This window comes from Pleurodeles waltl, chromosome 2_1 (genome assembly GCF_031143425.1).
Source record: "Pleurodeles waltl isolate 20211129_DDA chromosome 2_1, aPleWal1.hap1.20221129, whole genome shotgun sequence".
Taxonomy (NCBI): Eukaryota; Metazoa; Chordata; class Amphibia; order Caudata; family Salamandridae; genus Pleurodeles; species Pleurodeles waltl.
In genome coordinates, this window is record NC_090438.1 from 639658755 (window position 1) to 639684867 (window position 26113).

Consider the following 26113-nt stretch of genomic DNA (forward strand, 5'->3'; position numbering starts at 1 on the left):
GACCCTTAGAGACTTAGATATAGACCTCTAGATGTAGACCTCTTTTCCTTTATTTTGGCTGCTGTGGCTTTATGCCACACACATCTCTCTTCTGCAGAACTTCTACTGAGGTTTCTGTGATGCTGACACTTTTGATTCATTTCTTATTTCCATAGTTTGAAGAATTCTTAGGTTTCCCTTTAGCTTATTTGGAATAGTTGGATTATTTAGATTTGATGGTCGGGCAGGAAAATCAAAGCGTGGATTCAGAACATCAGGTGTTGTTTTTGAACTTTTGTATTGCTACAACAGAAATTTTGGTATGACTCATGCTAGTACAATTTAGTCTGATTCAACACTATATAACTCACCTTTGGTGACTATGTACTTATATAGTATGTTTGAGACTTATTTACATAAGTCTGGCTTTGAATTTGTAATAAATCTTTTGAACTTTAATTTCACTTCCAAGATTCAACATGTGCCCAAATGGGTTACACTGTAAAATGATTGAAATGTATTAATGTGTCTCTCCTTACCCCTCGGAAATCCTAAAAAAATTTGATCAGACCAAGAAAATTAGCGACTGGCCAGATGCTTATTCGGTACTATTGGCTAGTCAGGCACACTTCAATCATTAATCTTTTGCTTTTTCACATATTTCATGATAACCCAGGAACCTTACCCCTTTAAGGCATTCAACTGGTTAACCAGCTTGGTACTACAAACCAAACAATCTGAACTACTTTTATTTTGCCAGGCTCCATGTAGAGTATTTGGCAACCAGAGATTTGATTCAAGGTTAAAAGGATTTGAATAAAACTCCTTTTTGTTTTTTTAATTCTTCAAGCAGGTAGAAAGGGAAACACCAAACTGGTAAATGTGGCCATGCACTAGCGAAGTCAGCAACATTTTTGTCACTGTTCTAGGAGCTTGGAGAGAGCAGGCCCTACTTACGCCATTAATCTTGGCAAAATGTACAGTTATATCATTTACAAAGACAGCATTTATTTTTCTCTAAACAGATTTTTTTTAAATTATTTATGTCAAACATGTTTACAATACTTAAGTAGTGTCTAATACATTCCCTTTATGTAATAAAAAAAAAGGACACTGAACCCATTTGCCAACCATGAATAACAGTTGTTACTTTCCCAGATATCTCACAGTTACATGTTGAACATGGTAGTGAAAGCTAGTTTGTATCCAGTTTTGTAAGCAACTGTAACAAACAGAAAGAATACCTTCATAATGGAGGAAATGGTTGTGAGAAATGTGGTTGTTAGTTGAGGGGGGTGAAACCTTGCTCAAACAGCCACAATCCTTGTCGGTGAACCACAAAAAGTCACTAAATTAGCCTGTGCCTAACTCTTTGGTAATTTGGCACAAAAAGCAGTCAGGCTTAACTTAGATGAAATGTGTAAAGTATTTATGCAGCACTTAAACAGTAAAAACAGTTTTTAGAATTTGGAAGTGAAAAATGGTGACTAAAAGATCAAAGCATCAACTGTGCAAACACCTAGTTTCAAATTGGACCTGGTCTTGCGCAAGATCTGGTTGACTGCGATGGAACACGTTTCAAATAGAAGTGGATTGGGTCCTGTGTCTGCTTACCTTTGGACTTATAAACACTTTTTATGAAAAAATGTCTGAGAGGATAAAGTTTGGCAAGGCAGCCAGCTGTGTCCAAAGAAGAATTCATTATCGTAGGGGAGCTCCTGGACGAAGATGCAGTGAAGATTTCTATGTTCAGACTTGGTCTCCTTTACAGAAGTTGAAAATCTCTTACAGGACGAAGCTGAGGCTGTAGCTGATGAGGGCTCCATTACTCTGGATACCCCTTCTGTGAGGAGCCACTGAAGAAGATTTGCTGCTGTGGAGAAAAACATGGCAGCAGCTACTGCAAAGTCAGGCCGACTAGTGAAGCATCTTTGGCGGATCGGCGAGCAGGTTGGTCCTGAGCGCCTCTTGGTTCTCAGGGCACTTTTTGGCCAAAAGTTATAAGTCCCATGTTTTAAATTTGGACTACCTGGGCACCTTTTGGTTGGAGACTTTTTTTTGTCCTTGAGACTCTGATGAGGAGGCCCTTGGGGTCACTGTGGAAGTCTTGGATTCAAGCAGAAGAACAGGGCACAAGCAGCAGAGCTGTCCTAAGGGCTCAATGCAGACTTCAGGCAACAGAGCAATCCTCTTGGTGCAGTAGGGCAGTCCTGTGAAGAACACAGCAAGCCACAAGCAGCAGGTTAGTCCCCCGAGAGTCTAGAAGTGAACTGAAGAATGGGTCTGAGGGTCCTAATGTCATACCTGGTACCAGCTTTGAAGTGGAAAAACTTCCGGAGATCTCCTCCCCCCCCCCCCCCCCCCCCAAACTGAAGAATCTGGAATTTCCTGTCTCTGCCCTGGTCCCAGGCTGTCTGAGTCACAACAGCCTAGTGTAACTTTCTTTGTGTGTGAGCTGAGGCAGGGTCTTGGATGGCCTATCCAGACAACACCCAGTCTCTCTATTGTATAGTTGTCTTGAAGGAATACACAAATGCCAACTGCAAAATACACCTAGTCATGTGACCCAGGAAGCAGGCTGCAGGCACCAAGTGGTTAAAATAAGAAAATGGCAACTTTCTAAAAGTGTCATTTTCCGAATTGTGACTTAAAATCTGACTTTTCCATTAAAGAAGATTTCAGTTACAATTACCTAGATACCAAACATGCTTTTTCTACCTGCTCCTAAACAAAAGTTATCACTTATTAAGTTATATGATGAACCAACATTATTCTACTGGTTAGGAAAGCCTCACAATTGTGATAGGTGAATTAGTGAATGTTTCACTACCAGGACATGTAAAACCTAGAAGTACAGCTATTTATGCATAGTGACCTATGGGCTGTTTAGAGCCTGCCTTGTGGGTGACTTATATGTAATTGGAGTTTTAAGGCTCGCAAGGAGTTTTTGTCAAGTCAGATTGGCAGTTTAAAACAGTGTACTTATGGTTAATCCTCTTGGGCTTGGCATACAAACTTTGGAGATAATAGTACTGAATTCATTTGAATCTAGAATTTCTTGAGACCTCGAAGTCGTGCTTTATGTATTCCATCCTAAACATTATCCCTAATCCGCATTCCTACACCAGTAGCCTATGTTTCCCATAAGGTCTCCACAACCTTCTTTGAGAATGTCACAATTGAATTGTAGAGAAATGTACCTGCATAAGCCGTTCTCTCATGCTCCACCATTCTCGTATGGTCACCAACAAAGCCTCATGCATCAGGAAATGCCCAGCTGGAATGTCCTTTGCCATGGGTAAGCCTTGAAATGCATGCATGTCCTCCTGTGTAGAAGCTACTTAATGTTATAGGCCCACTATCGGCCCATTCATATAGTGCTCTCTAGTTCCTCCTACGTGGCAGTCTTCAAGTAAAGGAATTTCCCTCGTGTAGCGAACCCTTGTGTGTGTTCTCTGAAGGGCCCAGGAATACAGAGTGTCCTTAACTGTATGTCCTGAGCTTTGAACATGTTTTGTCTGAATGAATAAATTAGCAGCTGTGTCAGGATATCCTTGGGGTTCATCTATACTTTCAGCTAGTGTTCCCTCCCAACAAGCTGCACACCATCTAACGGTCCACGTTAGCTGGGCCAAGCACACAAAAAGGTGATGGTATGAATGCTTGCAATAAATCTAACCAATGGCAATTGTTGGGGGTAGCATTTCAACACATTGGTTTTTTGTCTACCATGCCACTTCAGTTTTGACCCAACCATGTGCAAATCAGAGCTATTCTGAGCTGCCATGTACCCCATATGAAACTGATTAGCATGCGGTCCAGTTCTTGGGGGAAAAAAAGCAACCTAGAAACCTGGATTAGGCAAGCAATACAGGAGCCTCAAAAGGACAACCATCTTTGACAGGGTGATTGTACCCATGACTGAAATGGGCATTGTATTATAGAACCTAATTGCATATCTTACGGAGGGCACAGCTGTCACAACAATATCTTCCAGCAAGTAATGCTCTGATCAGTAGATGCACACTCCCCGATAACACATGACCGTCAGCTCCCACCTGATGTCCTCTCCTGGTGAAACTGTGAGTGGGACCCATTTTTGGAGTGGTTTTGTCTCTGAACCACAGAAGCGAGGCGTCCTGAAAGGCATGTGTGAGCCTTTGTACTGAGAAGAAATGTGCACTGAATGTTAGAATTGATGGATTCTGGCGGAGCTGTGGTGGCTTCTATCAACAGTAAATATTATAATTGAGCTGCTGTAATGAGCTGTATGTGAGTAGGGTCCCAGTATAGGAAAGGAAGTGACCTCGCCGGGTAGAACTGAGGTGCACTGATGGAGCTGCGCCCAAGATCCCAGTACCGGAACTGCAGAGTGTACTGACTTCAAAAACTGAGGTGCTCTGGCAGACGATGTGTGTGGGTCTCCTGGCACTGGAATGGCTGAGGGCTTGGAGTGTGTGAACTGCAGTGCACTGATGGAGCTGCTACCGGGGTCCCAGTATTGGAGCAGCAGAGTGTACTAACTCCAAGTACTGAGGTGCTCTGGCAGACAGCATGCATGGGGTTTCTGGCACTGGCACAGCTGAGGGCCTGGAGTGTGTGAACTGAGGTGCACTGATGGAGCTGCGAGTGGGATCCCATTATGAGGCAGAGGTGGGCACTGTCTCTAAGGATTGCAGAGCCCTGGTGGAGCTGGGTGCGGAGGCTATAAGCAATTACAAGCAGTCCACTGCCCTTGCTCTCAGCACACAGGCAGGCACACATTTGTTAAAGAAAATCCAAGCCAAGGAAGGGTGGTAGGAAGGCAGCTGAGAGAGGGTGCAGAGAGCCCACAAAGACCAAATGTGATCAAGATAACAGGCTGATTTATAGCCTTGTTTATAGCTAAGCTCAGAGGAAGAATGCTCTGCAAATGAAAAGGGAAGCTTCCCTGGACAGGAGCAGGAAACAAAGTAAACAAGGGGGTTGGCAGAGGTGGGGATAGGGACTGGGGAAAATGAAGAAAAAAAAACAAGTGCAATCACACTGTGTGAAACCTTGAATTCGCCAAGGAGTGTTAGGATAAACAATAGAATTTAACTGGTAGTCATGCAAAGCGCTCAATTGCTGCCCAGCAAGATCGTGCTGCGTAGGAAATAAAAAGAAAAAGTAGTCCAGAAACCATGTGGAAAACATGGAGCCTCGTATGTTTTCAGTAGTTGGCCAGTGCGCTAAGGAGAAGGGCCAAACACCGTAAAAGGCATGATGTATGCATGCCTTTCACAAACGAAATCAAGTGAATTTTAAAAAGCAATCCCACAAACTAACGAAAGTGATGGGCGTGACAGGGGCATGGTTAAAAGCCCACAGGGAGATTACAAAAAAAAAAGTCCCCTTCAGACTAGATAAACAGGACATAGGTAATTATACAGTAGTTGGTCCCTGCTCCCACACAGAAAAAGGGACGAAGAGGCATGCCTGGCTACTAGCAAGCAAGGATTTTTAAATGACACTGAAACTAACAAATGAAATAGCTGGAAGCCCACAGAAGAAATATACATAAAAGTATACAAGAGGTCTTACGCTTGTGCGTGACCTAAAAATGAAAAAGAGAAACCAGAAGGAAAGGAAGGCACACAGAAATTTTGCAACATTTCCATCTGACCGTCCTGTAAGGGGCCGGGATCCCACTACTGCCTCACTCACGGAATGTTTTTAAAAGTGGTGGGGTATGCTATTTTTCTGGGTATTCCTGCTTTCCTCCCATCCAGAACGACCGGAACTAGCAGCAGCATACCGCGTACTATGCAACCTAACACAGGCTGACGCCAGCTGATGCAAAACAGGCTCACCTCTAGTTTAAAAAAAAAAAAAAAAAAAAAAAACTTCAGCTAACCCCAGCCCGCCCAAAGCAAAGCGTCACACAAAGCCCATAGGAGGACAGTTGAGAGATAGGCGTTTGAGAATTCCACTGCCAATCTGAATTTTAGAATGCTGTGAGGCACCCTAGGATTGGCTGAAGCATTTCCCTTGCTCCATTCTTAAGGTTTTTTTTTTTTTTTTTTTTTTTTTACACCTTGATCAGTACCTCCCACTCAGACAGCTCACAGACTGTTTAACCAAGGGATTGGGTATTATGGGGCCCGGAAGTGTTATAATGTACGAACGGCATTGGTTATAAGATGGGTGACTGAATATTAGGCTGACCTAATAGATTGAGTAAGTTTTGAAAACAAAATAATCTTAATAAGAGATGGACCGCCGATTGAGTTTGTGCTGTTTGTGCCATGGCTGCATTAAACCATTAAAGGGAGAGACAAAAGAACAAAGTAGTTAACCCATGCTGAAGTATATCTGCAATCATGCAATTATCTATGTAACAGAGTCAGCCTACAAGGCATAACTCCAGGCGGGACAAACGTAAAGCATTTACAAAAGACATCAAGGGATTGCTGTAAGGCAAGCCAAAGAACAAGTGAAAGTGATGGGGTTAGGTGGGCGTGGTTAAAACCCACACATGACAACAAGTTGGAAAAGCAGTGCTAGCGCACTGCTATCCTCCACCTAAAAATTCTGAGGAGCCGCTGCTGTGACCAGCTGCTCCTTTTCCACCCTTATTTGTTTTCTCGTAGGGGTGGCCCCACCTCTTTCTTTTTCTTGAACATTGTTGTTTCTGATTGTAAGGCCTGGCATGTTTTGAGGTTCCAATCAAAGAATTGCCATCTGTGTTCTCGTGCAGGCCCACTGTTCATATGCTTCATCTGGCGTTGCTCTCCTGGTCTTCAACCCTAGTCTCCAGGAGCTGTGTTTGCGGAGCCATCTCATCAAGTTGCGCTTTGAGATTCCACCGTGGGAGCTAACTCGAAGATCCCCATCTCTAACCTGTGCACTTTCTCTGAGATCTTCCTTGTTTTGACCCTTAGCAGTCCAGCTTTGACAGATTACAGCGACAGCAGTTGACTGTACCCCAGTTGATCTTACCAGCCCAATCCTCCAACCTGCAAATATACTTAGTTTGTGGGTCTCGAGGACATGGTTCATAAATAAGCTTCTTAAATACTCAGGAAACCGTTCACTCTTGTGTATAAATTCGCCCCTAGACACTGTATTTAATTATGACCTCAAAGGCAGACCCGTCAACAGTGAAGGGTTAGTAACCATAAAATAATTGTGTTGTGTAAGGAAATGCCTCCTTGGCATGGTTGCCCCCTGACTTTTTGCCTTTGCTGATGCTATGTTTACAATTGAAAGTGTGCTGAGGCCTGCTAACCAGGCCCCAGCACCAGTGTTCTTTCCCTAACCTGTACTTTTGTATCCACAATTGGCAGACCCTGGCATCCAGATAAGTCCCTTGTAACTGGTACTTCTAGTACCAAGGGCCCTGATGCCAAGGAAGGTCTCTAAGGGCTGCAGCATGTCTTATGCCACCCTGGAGACCTCTCACTCAGCACAGACACACTGCTTGCCAGCTTGTGTGTGCTAGTGAGGACAAAACGAGTAAGTCGACATGGCACTCCCCTCAGGGTGCCATGCCAGCCTCTCACTGCCTATGCAGTATAGGTAAGACACCCCTCTAGCAGGCCTTACAGCCCTAAGGCAGGGTGCACTATACCATAGGTGAGGGTACCAGTGCATGAGCATGGTACCCCTACAGTGTCTAAACAAAACCTTAGACATTGTAAGTGCAGGGTAGCCATAAGAGTATATGGTCTGGGAGTCTGTCAAACACGAACTCCACAGCACCATAATGGCTACACTGAAAACTGGGAAGTTTGGTATCAAACTTCTCAGCACAATAAATGCACACTGATGCCAGTGTACATTTTATTGTAAAATAGACCACAGAGGGCACCTTAGAGGTGCCCCCTGAAACTTAACCGACTGTCTGTGTAGGCTGACTAGTTCCAGCAGCCTGCCACACCAGAGACATGTTGCTGGCCCCATGGGGAGAGTGCCTTTGTCACTCTGAGGCCAGTAACAAAGCCTGCACTGGGTGGAGATGCTAACACCTCCTCCAGGCAGGAGCTGTGACACCTGGCGGTGAGCCTCAAAGGCTCACCCCTTTGTCACAGCCCAGCAGGGCACTCCAGCTTAGTGGAGTTGCCCGCCCCCTCCGGCCACGGCCCCCACTTTTGGCGGCAAGGCTGGAGGGAACAAAGAAAGCACCAAGGAGGAGTCACTGGCCAGTCAGGACAGCCCCTAAGGTGTCCTGAGCTGAAGTGACTCTAACTTTTAGAAATCCTCCATCTTGCAGATGGAGGATTCCCCCAATAGGGTTAGGATTGTGACCCCCTCCCCTTGGGAGGAGGCACAAAGAGGGTGTACCCACCCTCAGGGCTAGTAGCCATTGGCTACTAACCCCCCAGACCTAAACACGCCCTTAAATTTAGTATTTAAGGGCTACCCTGAACCCTAGAAAATTAGATTCCTGCAACTACAAGAAGGACTGCCTAGCTGAAAACCCCTGCAGAGGAAGACCAGAAGACGACAACTGCCTTGGCTCCAGAAACTCACCGGCCTGTCTCCTGCCTTCCAAAGATCCTGCTCCAGCGACGCCTTCCACAGGGACCAGCGACCTCGACATCCTCTGAGGACTGCCCCTGCTTCGAAAAGACAAACTCCCGAGGACAGCGGACCTGCTCCAAGAAAGGCTGCAACTTTGTTTCCAGCAGCCTTGAAAGAACCCTGCAAGCTCCCCGCAAGAAGCGTGAGACTTGCAACACTGCACCCGGCGACCCCGACTCGGCTGGTGGAGATCCAACACCTCAGGAGGGACCCCAGGACTACTCTGATACTGTGAGTACCAAAACCTGTCCCCCCTGAGCCCCCACAGCGCCGCCTGCAGAGGGAATCCCGAGGCTTCCCCTAACCGCGACTCTTTGAATCCAAAGTCCCGACGCCTGGGAGAGACCCTGCACCCGCAGCCCCCAGGACCTGAAGGACCGGACTTTCACTGGAGAAGTGACCCCCAGGAGTCCCTCTCCCTTGCCCAAGTGGAGGTTTCCCCGAGGAACCCCCCCCCTTGCCTGCCTGCAGCGCTGAAGAGATCCCGAGATCTCTCATAGACTAACATTGCGAACCCGACGCTTGTTTCTACACTGCACCCGGCCGCCCCCGCGCTGCTGAGGGTGAAATTTCTGTGTGGGCTTGTGTCCCCCCCGGTGCCCTACAAAACCCCCCTGGTCTGCCCTCCGAAGACGCAGGTACTTACCTGCAAGCAGACCGGAACCGGGGCACCCCCTTCTCTCCGTTCTAGCCTAAGCGTTTTGGGCACCACTTTGAACTCTGCACCTGACCGGCCCTGAGCTGCTGGTGTGGTGACTTTGGGGTTGCTCTGAACCCCCAACGGTGGGCTACCTTGGACCAAGAACTGAACCCTGTAAGTGTCTTACTTACCTGGTAAAACTAACAAAAACTTACCTCCCCCAGGAACTGTGAAAATTGCACTAAGTGTCCACTTTTGAAATAGCTATTTGTGAATAACTTGAAAAGTATACATGCAATTGAAATGATTCAAAGTTCCTAATGTACTTACCTGCAATACCTTTCAAACAAGATATTACATGTTAAATTTGAACCTGTGGTTCTTAAAATAAACTAAGAAAAGATATTTTTCTATACAAAACCTATTGGCTGGATTTGTCTCTGAGTGTGTGTACCTCATTTATTGTCTATGTGTATGTACAACAAATGCTTAACACTACTCCTTGGATAAGCCTACTGCTCGACCACACTACCACAAAATAGAGCATTAGTATTATCTCTTTTACCACTATTTTACCTCTAAGGGGAACCCTTGGACTCTGTGCATGCTATTCCTTACTTTGAAATAGCACATACAGAGCCAACTTCCTACATGTTGTTATGTAGTCTTTCATGCTGCACTTCTACAGTTTCTAGGTGCTGCAGATAAGAGATTTAAGAGTTACTATTACCTAATTTAAAGTCACTTAATTCACCAAGCGCGGACGGATGGATGGCGGACGTGACCTTGCGTCTCTGACCAGCATTCAGCTCACTGACCCAGTGTGCAAGCTTAAGCATCATGCAGCGATGCGATGCGCTGGTTTTATTTGTTTTTGAGAAATGCAATTTCTAGTGTGAAAACAAAACATTGAGCACCTCTCCATTGACCAAGATGTGGCTGTTTAACCAATGTTTATTATGTCGGTATTTATAAATGAGTGGCACATTGTAAGTCGTTCTTAGGTCTGGCTACAGGACGTTTTAGTTTGTTCAGGCTCTATTTTAGAACCAGTACCCATGAGACAAGGGCCGAAGCACAACCAGGTGTACATTTGGCTCAAGCCAAGCTCAAGCCCAGTGTGCCAACTGGTTGCAGCAGGACATCGGAATTCACTGCTTGCTTTATCCTTTTCTAATTGACTCAGGGTGAGTAGAACCTCGAGTCTCACAAGCAGGCACTTGGCATCTGTGAAGCCCTACCGCTGAAGGTGCTGGACGTGTTTAGGAAATGGTGAGTGCACGCTCCAAATCATCAGAACTCAAATGAATGCAAGCTCAGTGCTTAATTTGAGCCAATAGTTTCTGGTGCTCGGCACCTGCACTTACTTGTCAACACCAGCACTTGTGAGAGTCTGCCACGTGGTGCACTGTCTGTATAATTTAGAAACAAGCACAACATTTGTTTATTAATTTAATATGCATTAAAAAAAAGACTAAAACTTTGCTGCCCAAACCATTCTTATAGTGTTGGGCGCTGCAGTCTGAGTAGCAGTATTGATCGGTGGTTTGCTGGAGTCTTGCCGTAGGGTATATACTGCTTGTGACGCTACGAACAATAGTATGCACAGAAATGACAAAATGTCCTTATCCGAATGTAACCATGGACATTAATTCACTAAAAGGCCAGTGGTTTTCGGAAATTACATCACACACCCTTTGACCTCCATTTTCACTCACACACATACTTACATATTCAGAGACCTTTAAATTTACACACTCAAATAAGTGCATTGCTCACCCGCAAGCCTGCACACAACATACATTTAAAAGCATTTTGCTTACCACAGCTGCCATAGAAGGGCATATTCCAGATAATTGTACCTCATTTTTATTACACTAGTAGTAAATATTATTCACCATTCGTTAAAAAAAAATGAACAGAAAACAGACTGAAGTCCCAAATGCTATCCAAAAAGACGAGCTGCCACTGTGTTCCTGGCACTGTATTTGCCACGCCTGAAGCCAGGTGTAGCAAAGGGCAAGCTAAGGGTCGCAGCTGTGACCCCTGGCGACCCCTAAATAATGTACATGAAAGTGACACTGAAAATATTTTTCAATATATTCTGTCAAAAATACTTTTACAGTCATGCATTGTTACTATAAAATCTATTTTGCTATTCAATTATCTTTCTCGTCCCAGGAATACAAAGTTTGACGTTTGAAAACTTTACCAAAATCCAATTGATTGTACAGTGGACGACAGAAAATTTAGTGAGATACACCACAGATGTTCAGCGGAATGGTTGCTATACAGTTTCTCTTAACTGGATGTACTCTACACCTGGAAGATATGTAATATGTAAGTTAACATTATGCTTTGTTTCTGCAACTCAATATTTTCTTTCCCTTATTGTTGAGAATTGGTACATGATGGAAAACAATATTCCACTTCTCAAAGTGTGTAGTGTTTCTTCACTTCACTAACATATACGTTGGCAATGAAATCCTCCAAAGCCACGCTGACTCTGTATGAACCAATAACTAACAAACACTGTTATTTCCGTGTCAGATGTGGTAATATTGGGGATTGTTCCGTCTAAAAGAAGGCTATTCGTAAAAGCCCTCTTTAATAACCTTGGTAACCTCACTGTTATTGGTTTAGGCGTACTGCATGCTGGATGTAGGCTGCATTATATTTGCAGGTTAATGCACTTCCCTTACAGGCCTCTTGCTAATTAGGCTATTCTTCTTCCATACTTCCTCTAGATTTAGGTCCCTCCTACAGACAGCTTTTAGCTATTGATTGTCAAAGACCAATTGTGGACAATTTCCAGTACTGTGGGCCTTGTGACAAGCCATTGTGTACCATCAGTTGCCCTTCACTGCTCTTTCACTTCCTTCTTATTTGGTGGCCTTCCTGTCTCTGACTGAGTTTGGCCCTCTCTGGAGCATAATTCTTTACCATGCTTTTGACTAGAAGACTAGTATTCTTCCACTATTCATATTATGAGTTACTCTTTTCTACCTGACAGCCAGAACCTTTTAATTTTACCAAAATTATATATATAAAAAACTAACATATGGCCTCTCGGCCGTCCCTCTCCATTCATTGGTCTGTTGTCATTTCTATCTGTCTTCCACCCTCTGCAACAGACAGACTATGGTAGTTTGTTGGACCACTTAAGGCATTTGGCTCAAATCGCTGTGTGTCCAGTCAGTTCGTTTACAATTGGGTCATCCACGCTCAAAGTAGTTCCCTTCAGTGCTAGGGACTACTATAGGAATGTGCACTTTGAGACTAAAAAAGATTCACTTTCAGGCAAAGTTTTTTTCCCACAAAATTGGTGAGGGCCCAGCAGCCCACACAATCATTGAGGTTTACGAAAGCCATGACCAAAAAAATAGCATTTGCAAACTTAAGAGGCTGATAACCAGTGCTGGTTTCTTTTGCATCCACAGGAGTACATCTATTTTCTTTCCCTCACCCCTGTGGGTTGCTTTCACCTCACAACTACCCCGTTCTTTTAGATGGTCATCTATTTTCCCTCCCACACCTGCCCCACTTTTTTTGTTGCATTAAAGCCTCTCAACACCGCTGTTGCTCATTCACTAGGATCCCTGTTAATCTTACCACTCAGTGGCGTTAAACTTAATTCCTCTGCCTTTCCCTGTTGCATGTTTATTTTTTTGTTTGCTATTTTAGGAGTTGTAGGAGGCTGGCCTGGCTGATAGTGGGTACCTGATGGTACTTACACCTTGTGCCAGGTCCAGTTATCCCTCATTAGTAGATTAGTAGTGTTCTAGCAGCTTAGGCTGATAGAGGTAGCTATAGCAGAGCAGGTTAGGCTGAACTAGGAGACATGCAAAGCGCCTACTATGCCACTTATATCATATAGCACTATATCATAAGAAACACAATACTCCGAGTTACTAAAAATAAATGTACTTTTAGTGACAATATGCCAAAAGTATCTCAGAGGATATACTCCTTTAGGAGGTAAGTAAAATACACAAAATATACACACAAACCAAAATCAGGTAAGTAAACAGTTAGAAAAGTAGTGCAAACACTGTAGAACACAATAGAATGCAATAGGAGACAATAGGCCTAGGGGCAACACAAACCATATACTCCAAAAGTGGAATGCAAGCCACGAATGGACCCCAGGCCCAGTGTAGTGTGTAGAGGGTCGCTGGGAGTGTAAGAAAACACCAAGGGTGTCCAAGATACCCCACCCCAAGACCCTGAAAAGTAGGAGTAAAGTTACCCTACTACCCCAGAAAGACAGTACAGTCGAGATGGCTGCATCCGGGTGGAAGAAGCCAATGATTCTGCAACAACGGAAGGTGCCAGGAACTTCTCCTTTGGTCAGAAGATGTCCCACAGTATGCTGGAGGATGCAGAGTTATTTCCACACAGAAAGACCGCAAACAAGCCTTGCTACCTGCAAGAGTTGCGGTTGAAGATAATGGGTGCTGTCTGGGCCCAGGAAAGACCAGGAGGTCGCCCCTTGGAGGAGGAGAAAAGAGGGGGTGCTCAGCAACAGAGAGAGCCCATGCAGAAGCAGGCAGTACCCGCAGAAGTACTTGAACAGGCATTCAGGAAATCTGAGGATAGTGGTCGTCTCAACACAACAAAAGAGGTTCCCACAAAGTCGATGGTCAACTCCGCAAGTTGAGCAATGCAGGACGGAGTGCTGGGGACCTGGGCTGTGCTGTGCATGAAGGAATCCTTGCAGAAGTGCACTGAAGCCCTTGCAGCTGCTGATCACGCAGAACACAGGATTACTGTCTGGCGTGGGGAGGCAAGGACTTACCTCCACCAAATTTGGAGAGAAGGGCCACTGGACTGTCGGGGTCACTTGGATCCAGCTCCTGTGTTCTAGGGACCACGCTCGTGAAGATGAGAGGGGACCCAGAGGACCGGTGATGCAGAAGTTTGGTGCCTGCGTTAGCAGGGGGAAGATTCCGTCGACCCACAGGAGATTTCTTCTTGGCTTCCAGTGCAGGGTGAAGGCAGACAGCCCTCAGAGCATGCACCACCAGGAAACAGTCGAGAAAGCCGGCAGGATTAGGTGCAACAATGTTGCTGGTAGTCGTCTTGCTACTTTGTTGCGGTTTTGCAGGCGTCCCGGAGCAGGTGGCGGTTGATCCTTGGCAGAAGTTGAAGAGAGAGATGCAGAGGAACTTTGGTGAGCTCTTGCATTTGTTATCTGACGAGAAACCCACAGGAGAGACCTTAAATAGCCCTCAGAGGAGGATTGGCTACCTAACCAGGTAAGAGCCTATCAGGAGCAGTCTCTGATGTCACCTGCTGGCACTGGCCACTCAGAGGTCTCCATTGTGCCCTCACACCTCTGCATTCAAGATGGCAGAGGTCTGGGACACACTGGAGGAGGTCTGGGCACCACCCCTGGGGTGGTGATGGACAGGGGAGTGGTCACTCCCCTTTGTCCAGTTTCGCGCCAGATCAGGGGCTGGGGGATCCCTGAACCGGTGTAGGCTGGCTTATGGCAGCAGCGGTAGCTGCTGAGAAATCCCCAGAGAGCTAGTTTGGCAGTACCCGGGGTCCATGCTGGAGCCTCGGGGATGCATGGGATTGGCACCCCAATACCAGATTTGGCTTGGGGGGACAATTCCATGATCTTGGACATGTTACATGGCCATGTTCGGAGTTACCATTGTGAAGCTACATATAGGTATTGACCTATATGTAGTTCACGCGTGTAATGGTGTCCCTGCACTCACAAAGTCCGGGGAAATTGCCCTGAACAATGTGGGCGCGCCTTGGCTAGTGCCAGGGTGCCCTCACACCTAGTAACTTTGTACCTAACCTTCACCAAGTGAAGGTTAGACATATAGGTGACTTATAAGTTACTTAAGTGCAGTGTAAGATGGCTGTGAAATAACATGTGCGTTATTTCACTCAGGCTGCAGTGTCAGTCCTGTGTAAGATTTGTCTGAGCTCCCCATGGGTGGCAAAAAAAATGCTGCAGCCCATAGGGATCTCCTGGAACCCCAGTACCCTGGGTATCTGGGTACCATATACTAGGGAATTATAAGGGTATTCCAGTGTGTCAATTAGAATTGGTGAAAATTGTAACTAGCCTGCAGTGACAGTTTTAAAAGCAGAGAGAGCATAAACACTGAGGTTCTGGTTAGCAGAGCCTCAGTGATACAGTTAAGCACCACACAGGGAACACATATAGGCCACAAACTATGAGCACTGGGGTCCTTGCTAGCAGGATCCCAGTGACACAGGCAAAAACAAACTGACAGACAAGTAAAAATGGGGGTAACATGCCAGGCACGATGGTACTTTCCTACAGAAGTGCCCAGCAGCTGCTTTTTTATTATCCTTTTTTTGAGTGCCTGGCACCTTGCTAACTAATACGCATTTTGCGCACATAAAACAGTACATTAAAAAATGGAGGCTGCGTCATATGGTATGTGTAAACGTGCGGTGATGCATGCATGTGCATACATCACGCTGGGCCACTGAAGTGTGACGATGCATGCATATGCAGGATGACTGATTCACACATACATGACATTGCACTTTTTTCTACCTTTTTTGCGTATGCTGCACAGCATCAGTAAAAAGCAATGCAAAGCAAAAAGGTTTGCTTTGGCAGCCGCAAGAAAAGCCCTGTTTTTGCCATTGCTTGTACTTCAATGCTTTGTCCTCTGCCTTGCTTCTCTATGGCCCTTACATGTTTCCTCCTTTCCTCATTCTTACAGTACTCATTTATGCTTCTTTCATTTGTTATGAGCTTGGCCTATTCCATGTCCATGCTTTACTAATTCTCATTCAATCATGCTTCCTCCATTCTCTTTTCATGTTGTCTCCATTTCCACCCCCGTGCTTCTTACGGTCCCCTTCCATGCCTTCTCCTTCAGTACTCTTTCCTGTTTCCTTCATTTCTTCTGACCTCCTTCATGTTTTTCATCGCCTCCTTCCTCAATTCGTTAACCGCTGTTCCTCAATACCTCCTCCATACACTTGTCCTAAAATATACTTCCTGCAATAATCATTGGTCCATCCTGAAATCCTATCCCATGCTTTCTCTATTTCTAATTGAAACCTCTTGCGCCCTCTTCCACGCTTCCTTCATTTTACTACTTTTCTTCCATGCTTTTTCAATTATCCCAGTTCCTCTCGTATGTATTCGCCCTCAATCATGCTTTCTTTACTTTTCTTTTATTTATGATTACTTAATTTCCATTAAAAGTGCCATCCATTACATTTGTTTCTCGTTCATGCACTCTTCATTCTGCTTTCATGCTTCTAATAACGCAAATGTCTTAATTAGAAACTATTGATGAATGTTTGGGTTCTGAATAATGAATTTGGTAGAAAATTAAAACGTAGAAAAATAATGTGCATTTTTGAAATAGTGACCTCAGAGAATGGCCACCAGTATTTATGAATTGTACTAAATGAGCGATTAACATACATGAAATATTGAAATTGTATTAGATTAATGTAGTAATATGTCATATTGAGATTTGACCTGTGTTCTGTGTAATTGTAGGCCTTAACTTACCGAGTGTCTTAGCCTAGTCTTGCCAGGCCTCAGGCAGAAAAGCTGAATTTCTTAATGTCTAATGGAAAAATGCTGACAAAATGAACTGACTGTGAACTGCTCATTGTTTTAATAAAATGCTTAACTAGAGCTTCTATGAGAACCGACGGACAGGAGATGATGACTCCTGAAAGTATCGAAAAAAAGAGTAATGCGTGCTAGGTGTACTTTCCCAGGCTTCGAACAATGAAGATACTGACTAGAGAAGAAGATGCATAATTTCTTATACCTGACGAGTCGGGTGATGAGAACATCCTAAAGCGGACCAATCAACGACATGTGAACTGTGAAATATTAGAATTCGTAGATTTGGTACATAGACATTACTGGTTAAAATAATAACATACGACTAATTGACCAATTGGAAATTGATTGATAGTATGGGTGACTTTGATATAACAACGTGACGGAGGGAAGAGAGTTCAGATGTTAGCGGAGCAGACCTTATTCCGGAGATTCTGTCATTGGTCTCATACTCTCTGATTGAGAGCCTGATGTGATGCTGACTGACTCTGTTGCTGACCCATTTCGTGGATAGGTAGATAAGATAATGTGACTGAAATGCATTTTTGTGCCTTTTCTTTCTAGGTACCAACTGCGCTGTCTACTAGGTTTTTCTAGCTAGATGCTTTTTCCTAAATTCTTTGTTTTCTAAATTGTTTTGCATGAAGTCCCACATGCGAATGCTAATCTGGGTTAGTTGAGGGTTTTCTTACATGACGTTGACAGATTACCAATATAAATGGTTGATGGACTGCTTTGTTGAACTTAATGACTAGGAAGGATTATTTGTCTGCGATTCTCTTATTGACTTATCGTAATGCTATAGAATGTACTCTGAGACAACTTTGATTAATCTGTTTTTGGCGTCTTCTAACAAATTGATGCTGGGTTTTAATCAAATTGAATTGCATTTGAATTAATCTCAAGACTTAGTATTGTAATCAATAGGGGAATAAAATTACTAAAATGTATACTGAGGTGTGGTTATTAATGGCTGAATGGTCATGGTGTGATGTTTATTGCTCATATTGACTATTGATAGATGTTTTGGTTATTGAACTTTGTGCATCGATTACTGAGAACATTGGTCACACCATAGCTAGGATACTCCGTGAGAATCAAAAGGTTCATCGACCTATATGCGTAATCTTGTAAGTTTACTTATTAAGGACCGACGTGCGAACAGGTACTTCAATTCCTCTTTTATGCACCCTTACTCGACCATGCTTTCTCAGATCGCTTCTTGTTCTTCTTTCATTGCTCCTCCATGCTTTCTTTTTCAAAGCTTTGTTCATTCCTCTTCACAGATTTCGTCATTCATCCTCCATTTCTCTTTAATTTTTCTTGTTTCCTTAATTTTCCATGTTCCCTGTAATACTTTTCAGTTCTCTTTAATTTATCTTTAATGCAGTCATCACTAATCTTTAACAGTTCTTCTTTGTTGTTTGATGTTTCTTCCATTCCATTTAAATGCTTCCTTCATTTCTTTCACACTTCATGTCTTCCTTTCCTCTTTCACTCTCATTCACTTGCTTTTCTGTTTATTCCCTCAAGTTTTCATGTCTTTCGGTCTTCTGTAGAACTTACGGCAGGCTTGCACCTGTCTTCTTCACTGCTTACTCCGTTCTCCTTCTGCCGTGATTCTCCCATTCTCCTGTATCACCCGTGTTTCTCTTCCTATTCCCCTTCACCACGTTTCATCATTTCTATGGCCGTGCTTCTTCATTCCGCTTACATGTTTCTTGATTCTGCTTTCAGGCTCTTTGATTCATTTTTTGATCCTTTTTAACTTATTTTTTTGCACGCTACAGATGTTTATTCTTCACTGATCCAAAGATCTCTGCATTCAGTGCAGGAAAGCATCAATCTAGGGAGCCCCCAATTATTTTAAAGCATTATTATAACGAGCAAGCCATATATAATCGCAATGGACTTTTCTTCTACATTCTAATGTGGTATCTTGAAATTTCATAATGTACGTATCCTATTGCTCACAGTACACATGCCTCTACTATGCACATCTTAATGTGTTGTGGTAACATCACAATTGTAAATAAAGCTATTTGAAACACTTGAAGGGAAATTAGCAATACCAGAAAACTACGTAAGGATGCACGTGGCAATTATTTTGGGGTGAAAGGAAATGAGACATACAGAGTGCACCAACCACAACAGAGTTGGACTGAAGGGAGGAAAATGGAGAGGCATGAATGCTTCCCAAAACTTAGTTAAAGATGGGGAAAAAGTAATGTGCCAATCTTGAAGCCCAGTCTGCCCAGTAATGGTCTTGGACTGAGTGATTTGTATAAAAATGGAGGCCTCATCTGCTGTGTTGTGCCAAGCTCTGAAAGCCTCTAAAATATTGTGTTGGTCTCGGAGGGTCCAATCTACAGTATTGTCAATTAAAGCTGCATCTGGATTGTTTTCAGTTCTGGAGGCCTCACTTGCTTTTTTTTTTTTTTAGGGTCGAGCGTGCAAGTGCTTTGGCCCCTGTTGTAATCTCTCTGTGGGCTTTTAACCATGAGCAGTTCATGCCCACTACTTTTCTTGGTTTATGGGCTTGCCTTTTAAAATTCGCTTGACTTCATTAGTGAAAGGCATGCGTGCATCATGCCTTTTCTGCCTTTTCCGGTGTTTAGCCCTCCTCGAGGGCACCGGCCTTTTCCGTATGGTTTCTGAACTGCTTTTTCTTTTTATTTCGTAGGCAGCGCGATCTCGCTGGGCAGTAATTGAGCAGTTTTCATGACTACCAGTTTAATTCTATTGTTTATCCTAGCACTCCTTTGCGAACTCTAGGTTTTACCCAGCGCGATCGTGAAACCGGATCAGTCATTTTGTTCTAAATAGTCTTTTTTACGCTCGTGACATGGCGCTTTAAATCGGCCCCCTTATGTGAAATTGTATACTTTTAATTTTCAGTTTGTGGCGAAAAGTGCGGTTAGGAGTTTACAACGCTAATAGCTCTAATTTGTTTATTTTTGGAGTTTTGCATAGAAAATTGGTGTGCCAAACACTGCTGTGATAGCTGCCAGTGACGACATAGACTGGTTGTTTTGCTTTTTAGTATGCTCCGTTTCCAAGGACTCTTCGAACATGTTGAAAATCCCCTGGCCCTTGTACCACTGATATCAATCTACAGCTGTAGGCAAGCTTTCACCAGTTGTGATTGTAGAAGGTTCATTGGCAGATGGTAGCCACACAAGAAGCTGGGGAAGGGGTTGTCTTGTAGCTGATGAACTGCACACACTGGGCTGTTAGAGTCATACAAGGAAGGGAAACATCTGGAGCAGCTGCAGGGAGATTTCTGTCCGGCTCTGAAGTGCAGGGTTGTTACGAGATGTCCGATGGCACACTTTGTGGTCTGTCAATTGTAGATTTCATATGTATAGCACCAATATCCCACATAAGGGGCCGGTAATACAGTGTAATTTTTGTGTCCTTGAAAGTGTTACGCACTAGTAAAGCTAGAATACAACCAAAACAGAAGACCTTTGTGTGCATCTCAGCATTTTGAAATGCAAAGTGAAGGTGGTTTTGCACAAGTAGAAATACAGATGGGACTTTTCACTGATTGAATGATGAGGCTGGTGTAGTGCTGCACCATGAGTGGAATCGCCTGAGTGCGCCCAATGGAAGGGTTCAGAATTTTATATAGAACTTTATGGGGTCCTGTCTGTTTCAAATTAGTTGACGGTTTGGACAGATAAGGGAACTGGGGCATTTTTACAAGGTTCACACAACTTTGTTCAAACCAGAAAGCCAGGAGTAGAACAAATGTTTACATTCTTTCTAAATCAATTACATAGTCACACGAACAACACTCCCCCCCCCCCCCCCTTGATTTAAATGAGGAAATTTATTGACGGTTTTTGTATTGTTGTCATGGAATATAGTCTTAAATTTCCATTTATACGAGTTTGAAATGTCAGAAACGGGTAGCTGGCACATAGACTTGCCCTATTGCATTTCATGGGGCACAGGGAATCAATGTGCACTTTGAATGTGTTGATAAAACCATTCTGAATGTTTTTCTGTCTCTGTAGCACTTTAATAGTTGCAATGTGCATTGAGACTTTGGGATTGTAGGTGGCCAGAGGTGGTAGGCGTTGTTGTCTTTGCTAGGTTTTTTCCTTATCACCTTTTTAATGAATTATTTTATACCAGTCATTATTGTTCCTCCTCACCCTTATTAGGGGCGGTTTTGGCTATAGTAGTGTTGTTATTCTTACTTATGCCTACCATTTGTTACTATCGCTTATAACCATTCACTGACTTGCTTTTTATTGGAAGAATATTAAGAAATGGGTTTCCTGTAAAATATAATTTTGGTGAAAATATAATTATTTTGGTGAAAATAAATTCATGGGGCTCTCCTAAATGGGGATTTGGAATGTATGTTTAGAATTTACACTATCTGGAATGAATGCAGAAGGGTTGTGCCTGTATGAGTGCAGGGTGGCAACATGCTTGTGCAAGTACCGGGTGAGCAGTGTGCAAGTGTAAATTGAGCCATGTGGCCACATGAGTGCAGGATGAGCAGTGTACCCATATAAGTCCAGAGTGAGTGTGTGTGATTGTTGGGGGTGTGTGTATTTATATCAATGAGGGATGAACGGTGTGTGAGTGTGTGCCTGTTTGGGTGCAGTGTGAGATATGTTCTTGTGTGTGTGTTCCACATTAAAGCCAGACCTTTTGCCCATGCTTCTTTATGAAGTAGGGGTCAGTGTGATACAAGGCTACACCTAGACTGTAACATCCACCCCTTAAACAGGGAGAGAGAGATTATGGGAATATACCTTCTGTGTGCACTGAGCTGATAGACCATTCAGTTACAGGCTTATATTTTGTTTAGGATGAGTAACAGTATGCTTGCTAGCTGATATCTTCATTCCATCTACTCTTGCAGATATATATGTTGGAAGGTGTGCTATGAGCCCCTAACCCAAACCTGCTTTAGTTAACAATCATAGTCTAAAGAAGCTCTCATCTCTGAAATTGTTTTCCTCCAGGCTTAAATACATCCATTAGTAAGAAATTGTTTTCCTCGATTTATCATCTTAAGCGTCACAAACCACTGACTGCGTGACTGTTCATTATTTGGTCTGGATTTCATCCCTTTCTCTTAAAAATAAAGCTGGATTTTATTCCTAGAAGTTAAAAACACAATTCACTCTTGGCAATGGGGAACGAAAGTTGAGTAATCAATGGTCTTGATAATATTTTGCATCTACTTCTCTTTTAACCAAAGGACCTAAAGTATAGGAGTTATTTATTGCCTCTTCTCTGGGAAAGTAGAATTTGCTGTGCTAGTCAGGCGTATGACCTTTTTAGGTTGAGCACACAAGCGATCTGATGTATTGTAATCTATCTGTGGGCCTTTAACCACGCCCACTGCGCTCCCATCTCTATCACTCGTTCATGGGCTTGCCTTTCAAAAATCCTTTATCATTGGTAAATGCTTTTCGTTTGTCCTTCCTTGGGGAAGTTTTGTGACCGCCTTGGCCTTCTACCCTGTTACATGGATAATTGTGCGTTTGCCGATACGTTTGAATGGGAGCAAACTTCTTTTTCCTTTTGTGTGTCTCTCCTTGTCGCTCATGTTCATGGCAGCTGTGGTGCTGTGAATCAGCTCGCTTATGTCAACTGTTTTACTTTTCATTTTCAAGTTATGTGGCAAGAAAAGTCCAGCTAGGAATTTACAACACTAATAGCTCTAACTTGAGCAAACACGAGACCCATTGCATTGCAAAGTTTGAGTTTTGGATGCCTTCTGCGCTACATTAGCTAGTGCTGGAAAACAGCAGATGGGAGCCAAGTTCCAGACTCATCCACTGTATAGTGTCCAGTTCTGCAGGTCACATCAGCAATATTGTGTTCACTTCTGGAGGCCTCAATGGCAGTATTGTTTAGTTCTGATTTGCTGTTTGAAATGCGGGCCTGACATGTTGTACTTTGTTCTGTTCAGGATTTCATGCAAGGTTCTGAATGCCACATCTGCAGTGTTATGTTTAGTTCTGGAGCCCTTCATTGCATTATAGTGTTCAGTTCGGAAATTCTCATGAACATAATTGTGTCAAGAGGTCATACCCGCAGTGCTTGTATCAGCTGTACCACCTTCATCAGCAGTACTGTAAGGTGTTCTGTAGTCTGCATCCTGTTCAGAAGCCCAGGTCTGTTGTCTTATGTCCAGGTCTGCAGGCCTTATCTGTAGATTTATTTCCATTTTGGAGGTCATATTTTCTGTATCTTGCTCAATACTGGAGGCTCAGTGTGGACTGTTGGAACAGAGAACATATCTTTATTTGCAGAGAAAGGAAAATGAGTAAATGGAGCATCCACCATGCAGAAGTGTGCATGGAGGAAAGAGGTTATAGGGGGCAAATGATAAAACCTGCAAATTCTAATAGGCTGTGTGTCAGAAGGTAGGGATGAGCAATGTAGCGGGCTTCTAGCAGATGAGGTGCAGTAATTTTATTGACTAAACAGGTAAATAGTGAGACTGTGTAATGTAGTTCTGATGAAGAATCTGAAAACAAATGCAAGCATTGGCCAAGCCACTAGTCCTAGGTTTAATGTTCTAACATATATATTTTTTTTGTTTTGGGCAGAATGAACCAGACCTGAGAGGGCTAGCACACTGTAGGTAACATCACCATACACATTGAGCTGCAGAGAGCAGGTTTGCAATGAGTAGGATATAATTATAAATTTACAAAGGCTGACATGGGTCTGTGAGAGTTTATTATCAGGCGCTAATTATTGAAAAGTAAAGGGATAAATTGCCGCTATGAGTAGAGGCTGCATCACAGGGTGTGTACCTAGAGCTTAAGCACATTAAAGTCAAGCACACTTTAGAAGCAAATGGCTATTTTTCTAGAAGTCTGTCTTCCCTTCAGTGCAGTCCTGGTTGTTTCTATGTCAAAGAACGGACGGCAAGCAGGCATTCATGGTAGTCCTTCTCTAGGATCTATTGCATAAAAAGTAATAAATGACTAGATCATAATAAATGCTCCCTTGCCCCAAACTTCAGTTCATGTTGAAATTAATGCCTCACGTGTGTTGGTCTGCTCCTCTACTGTGTCCTTCCATGCCATACCTGCCTGCTGCCAACAACTGTCCTGCCTCTGCGGACTACCACTTCAATCAGCATCCAAAAGACTGGGACAGGGTTGTGCCTGCCTTTAAGATGGTGGGCATACTGGGTGATGCTGAGCAAAAAATATTATTCTCTTTCATCTAGTATTAGAAATGTTATCATTTTTTTTATTGTGGTCTCCCCATTTTTCCTGTCTGGATTTTAATACTCTGTGACCCATACCTCCTGTTACACTGTGGTATAGCTCATGTGCTTTCCCTTCTGTCAGGTTTTCATGCAGGAGAAAGCAGAATAGAACTGGGATCATCAAAGTACGACGGAGAAACAGGGAAAGTTGAAATTGCAAAGGTTTGACGGTTTAGAATACTGGTTCATAGTAGTTGGGGCATGCATTCAGAAAAATACAGAGCCTTGCACTTCCAGGGCAGGACCTACAGGGACCGGCTTTAGGGACCCTATTGTTCTCTGGCTTGGCTGCAGCTCAAAAGCCCTGTAGTAATAATATGCCCTGGGACCTTAACCTATACAAATTTGGCATTAAAAAAACATTGGAAATATGATGCTCTCATAGTGAACAATTTGTCTAAAAACTGTTTTTTCTGTGTGTGTAAAGGTGCGTTTTTGCAGGAACAGGCCAAGGTTTCCTCCTTGGAGCATACTAGAGCTATGTTTAAAAGTTTTTTCACGTTATCTCAAAAATCTAATTCAGTGGTGAAAGTATGTGTTTAAGAACTACTGGAAAAAAAAACTTTAAGAAAGTATATTTTGTGCAAACTGATAGGAAACCAGTTTAATACTGGTTTGTCTATCAGCCCTTCACTGGAGGCTCTATACACATCATTGACTGGCTTCCAGATTATCAACCCAAATTCAATAGCTATGCCATTCCCATCAGTCTTCCCTAGGCTTTCTGTCTGAACTGGGGATATTCTCACAGGCACAACTCCAAAGAATCAAATGTTCATATTGAAATTGTTAAAGTGGAATTCAACTTTTTTATAAACTAGTGAATAACATTTTCACAAAACTAACAAATACATGATAAACAAATTAATGAATGAAACTGAGAAGTGGTGTCTGCACTTCAATGTTTCACTTTCGTGAACTGGAAGGCCCCAAAGCCAATCGGCAACTGGCAAGGGCTTCCTCAACCAATCTAAGTTTACCACTCTTTCCCACCTATTTGATTGGTTTGAGCATTTAGAAGTCACCCCACCACTCAAAAACACCATTATTACTACCACTGTAGTGGTAACCACAACCTCCTCATTACTACTCTACCATTATCTCCATAATTATCACCATGACTACCACTATTACCATTAACACCACCATTAACATGGCAATGATTACCGCGGGCATAGCACAACATTGTCGCCATCACCTCTATTACCACTCCAACTATGATTGCCATCACCAGTACAATCACCATTACCAGCATTATAGCCACCACCTCCTCCATTACATCTACCATTACTATAGTTGCCACTATCATATTACTAATTCTACCACAACACCATTGCTAGCACAGCATAACAATTTACATGATGAACAAACTTCCCTTCACCACCATTACCAACACCATCATTATCACTGCTACGATTACCACCATTGCAAGTATGATACCGGCAACACCTCCATTAAAATCACCACAGTTACCATCACCACTACCATTAGCATTACTATTATCACCACCATAGCTAGAATGCTAGCATACTACCATTACTGCCAGTGGTAATTTCCATTATTACCACACTCATCGCCACAGCCACTCTCTGCTCCTTTACTACCAATATTACAACTACCACTACTTCCTATGCAGCCAACATTCCAGACAATATAAATGTTAGCACCAGAACTACATTACAACCACCCCTACTATTAACATCATCATGATTACCATCTGCAACATTATTACTAAAATAACTGTTTACCACCACAGTTTCCACAACCTCTGCTGTAATTACCCTCACCAATATTACCACGATTACTGTTCCCATCATTACCTTTCTTCCCATTGCCACTATAACCATTACTAACAACGTTAATACACCACAATTACCATCATTTCCATCACCACCATTGATTATCACCACCACCCCATCACCACTTTTATAACCATCACAACCATTACTACTGCCACTATTGCCGCCACTTTTGTACCCCAAAAATGCTTCTATTACCACCAACACCACAGGTAGCACCACTACCACTGCCACCACTATTCTCATGATTCCAATATCTACCACCATGACTAATACTATTGCCACCAGTACCACTGCCA

At 43.3% G+C, this 26113-nt stretch overlaps 1 protein-coding gene across 1 annotated transcript in view; it reads left to right on the top strand.

The window, feature by feature from the left end:
• PKD1L1 (polycystin 1 like 1, transient receptor potential channel interacting) overlaps positions 1-26113 on the top strand; it is a 1079023-nt gene that overhangs the window by 123684 nt on the left and 929226 nt on the right. Inside the window, exon 5 of the mRNA XM_069216140.1 lies at positions 11345-11503. Coding sequence (XP_069072241.1) covers positions 11345-11503 — 159 coding nt within the window. The remainder of the gene's footprint in view (positions 1-11344; positions 11504-26113) is intronic.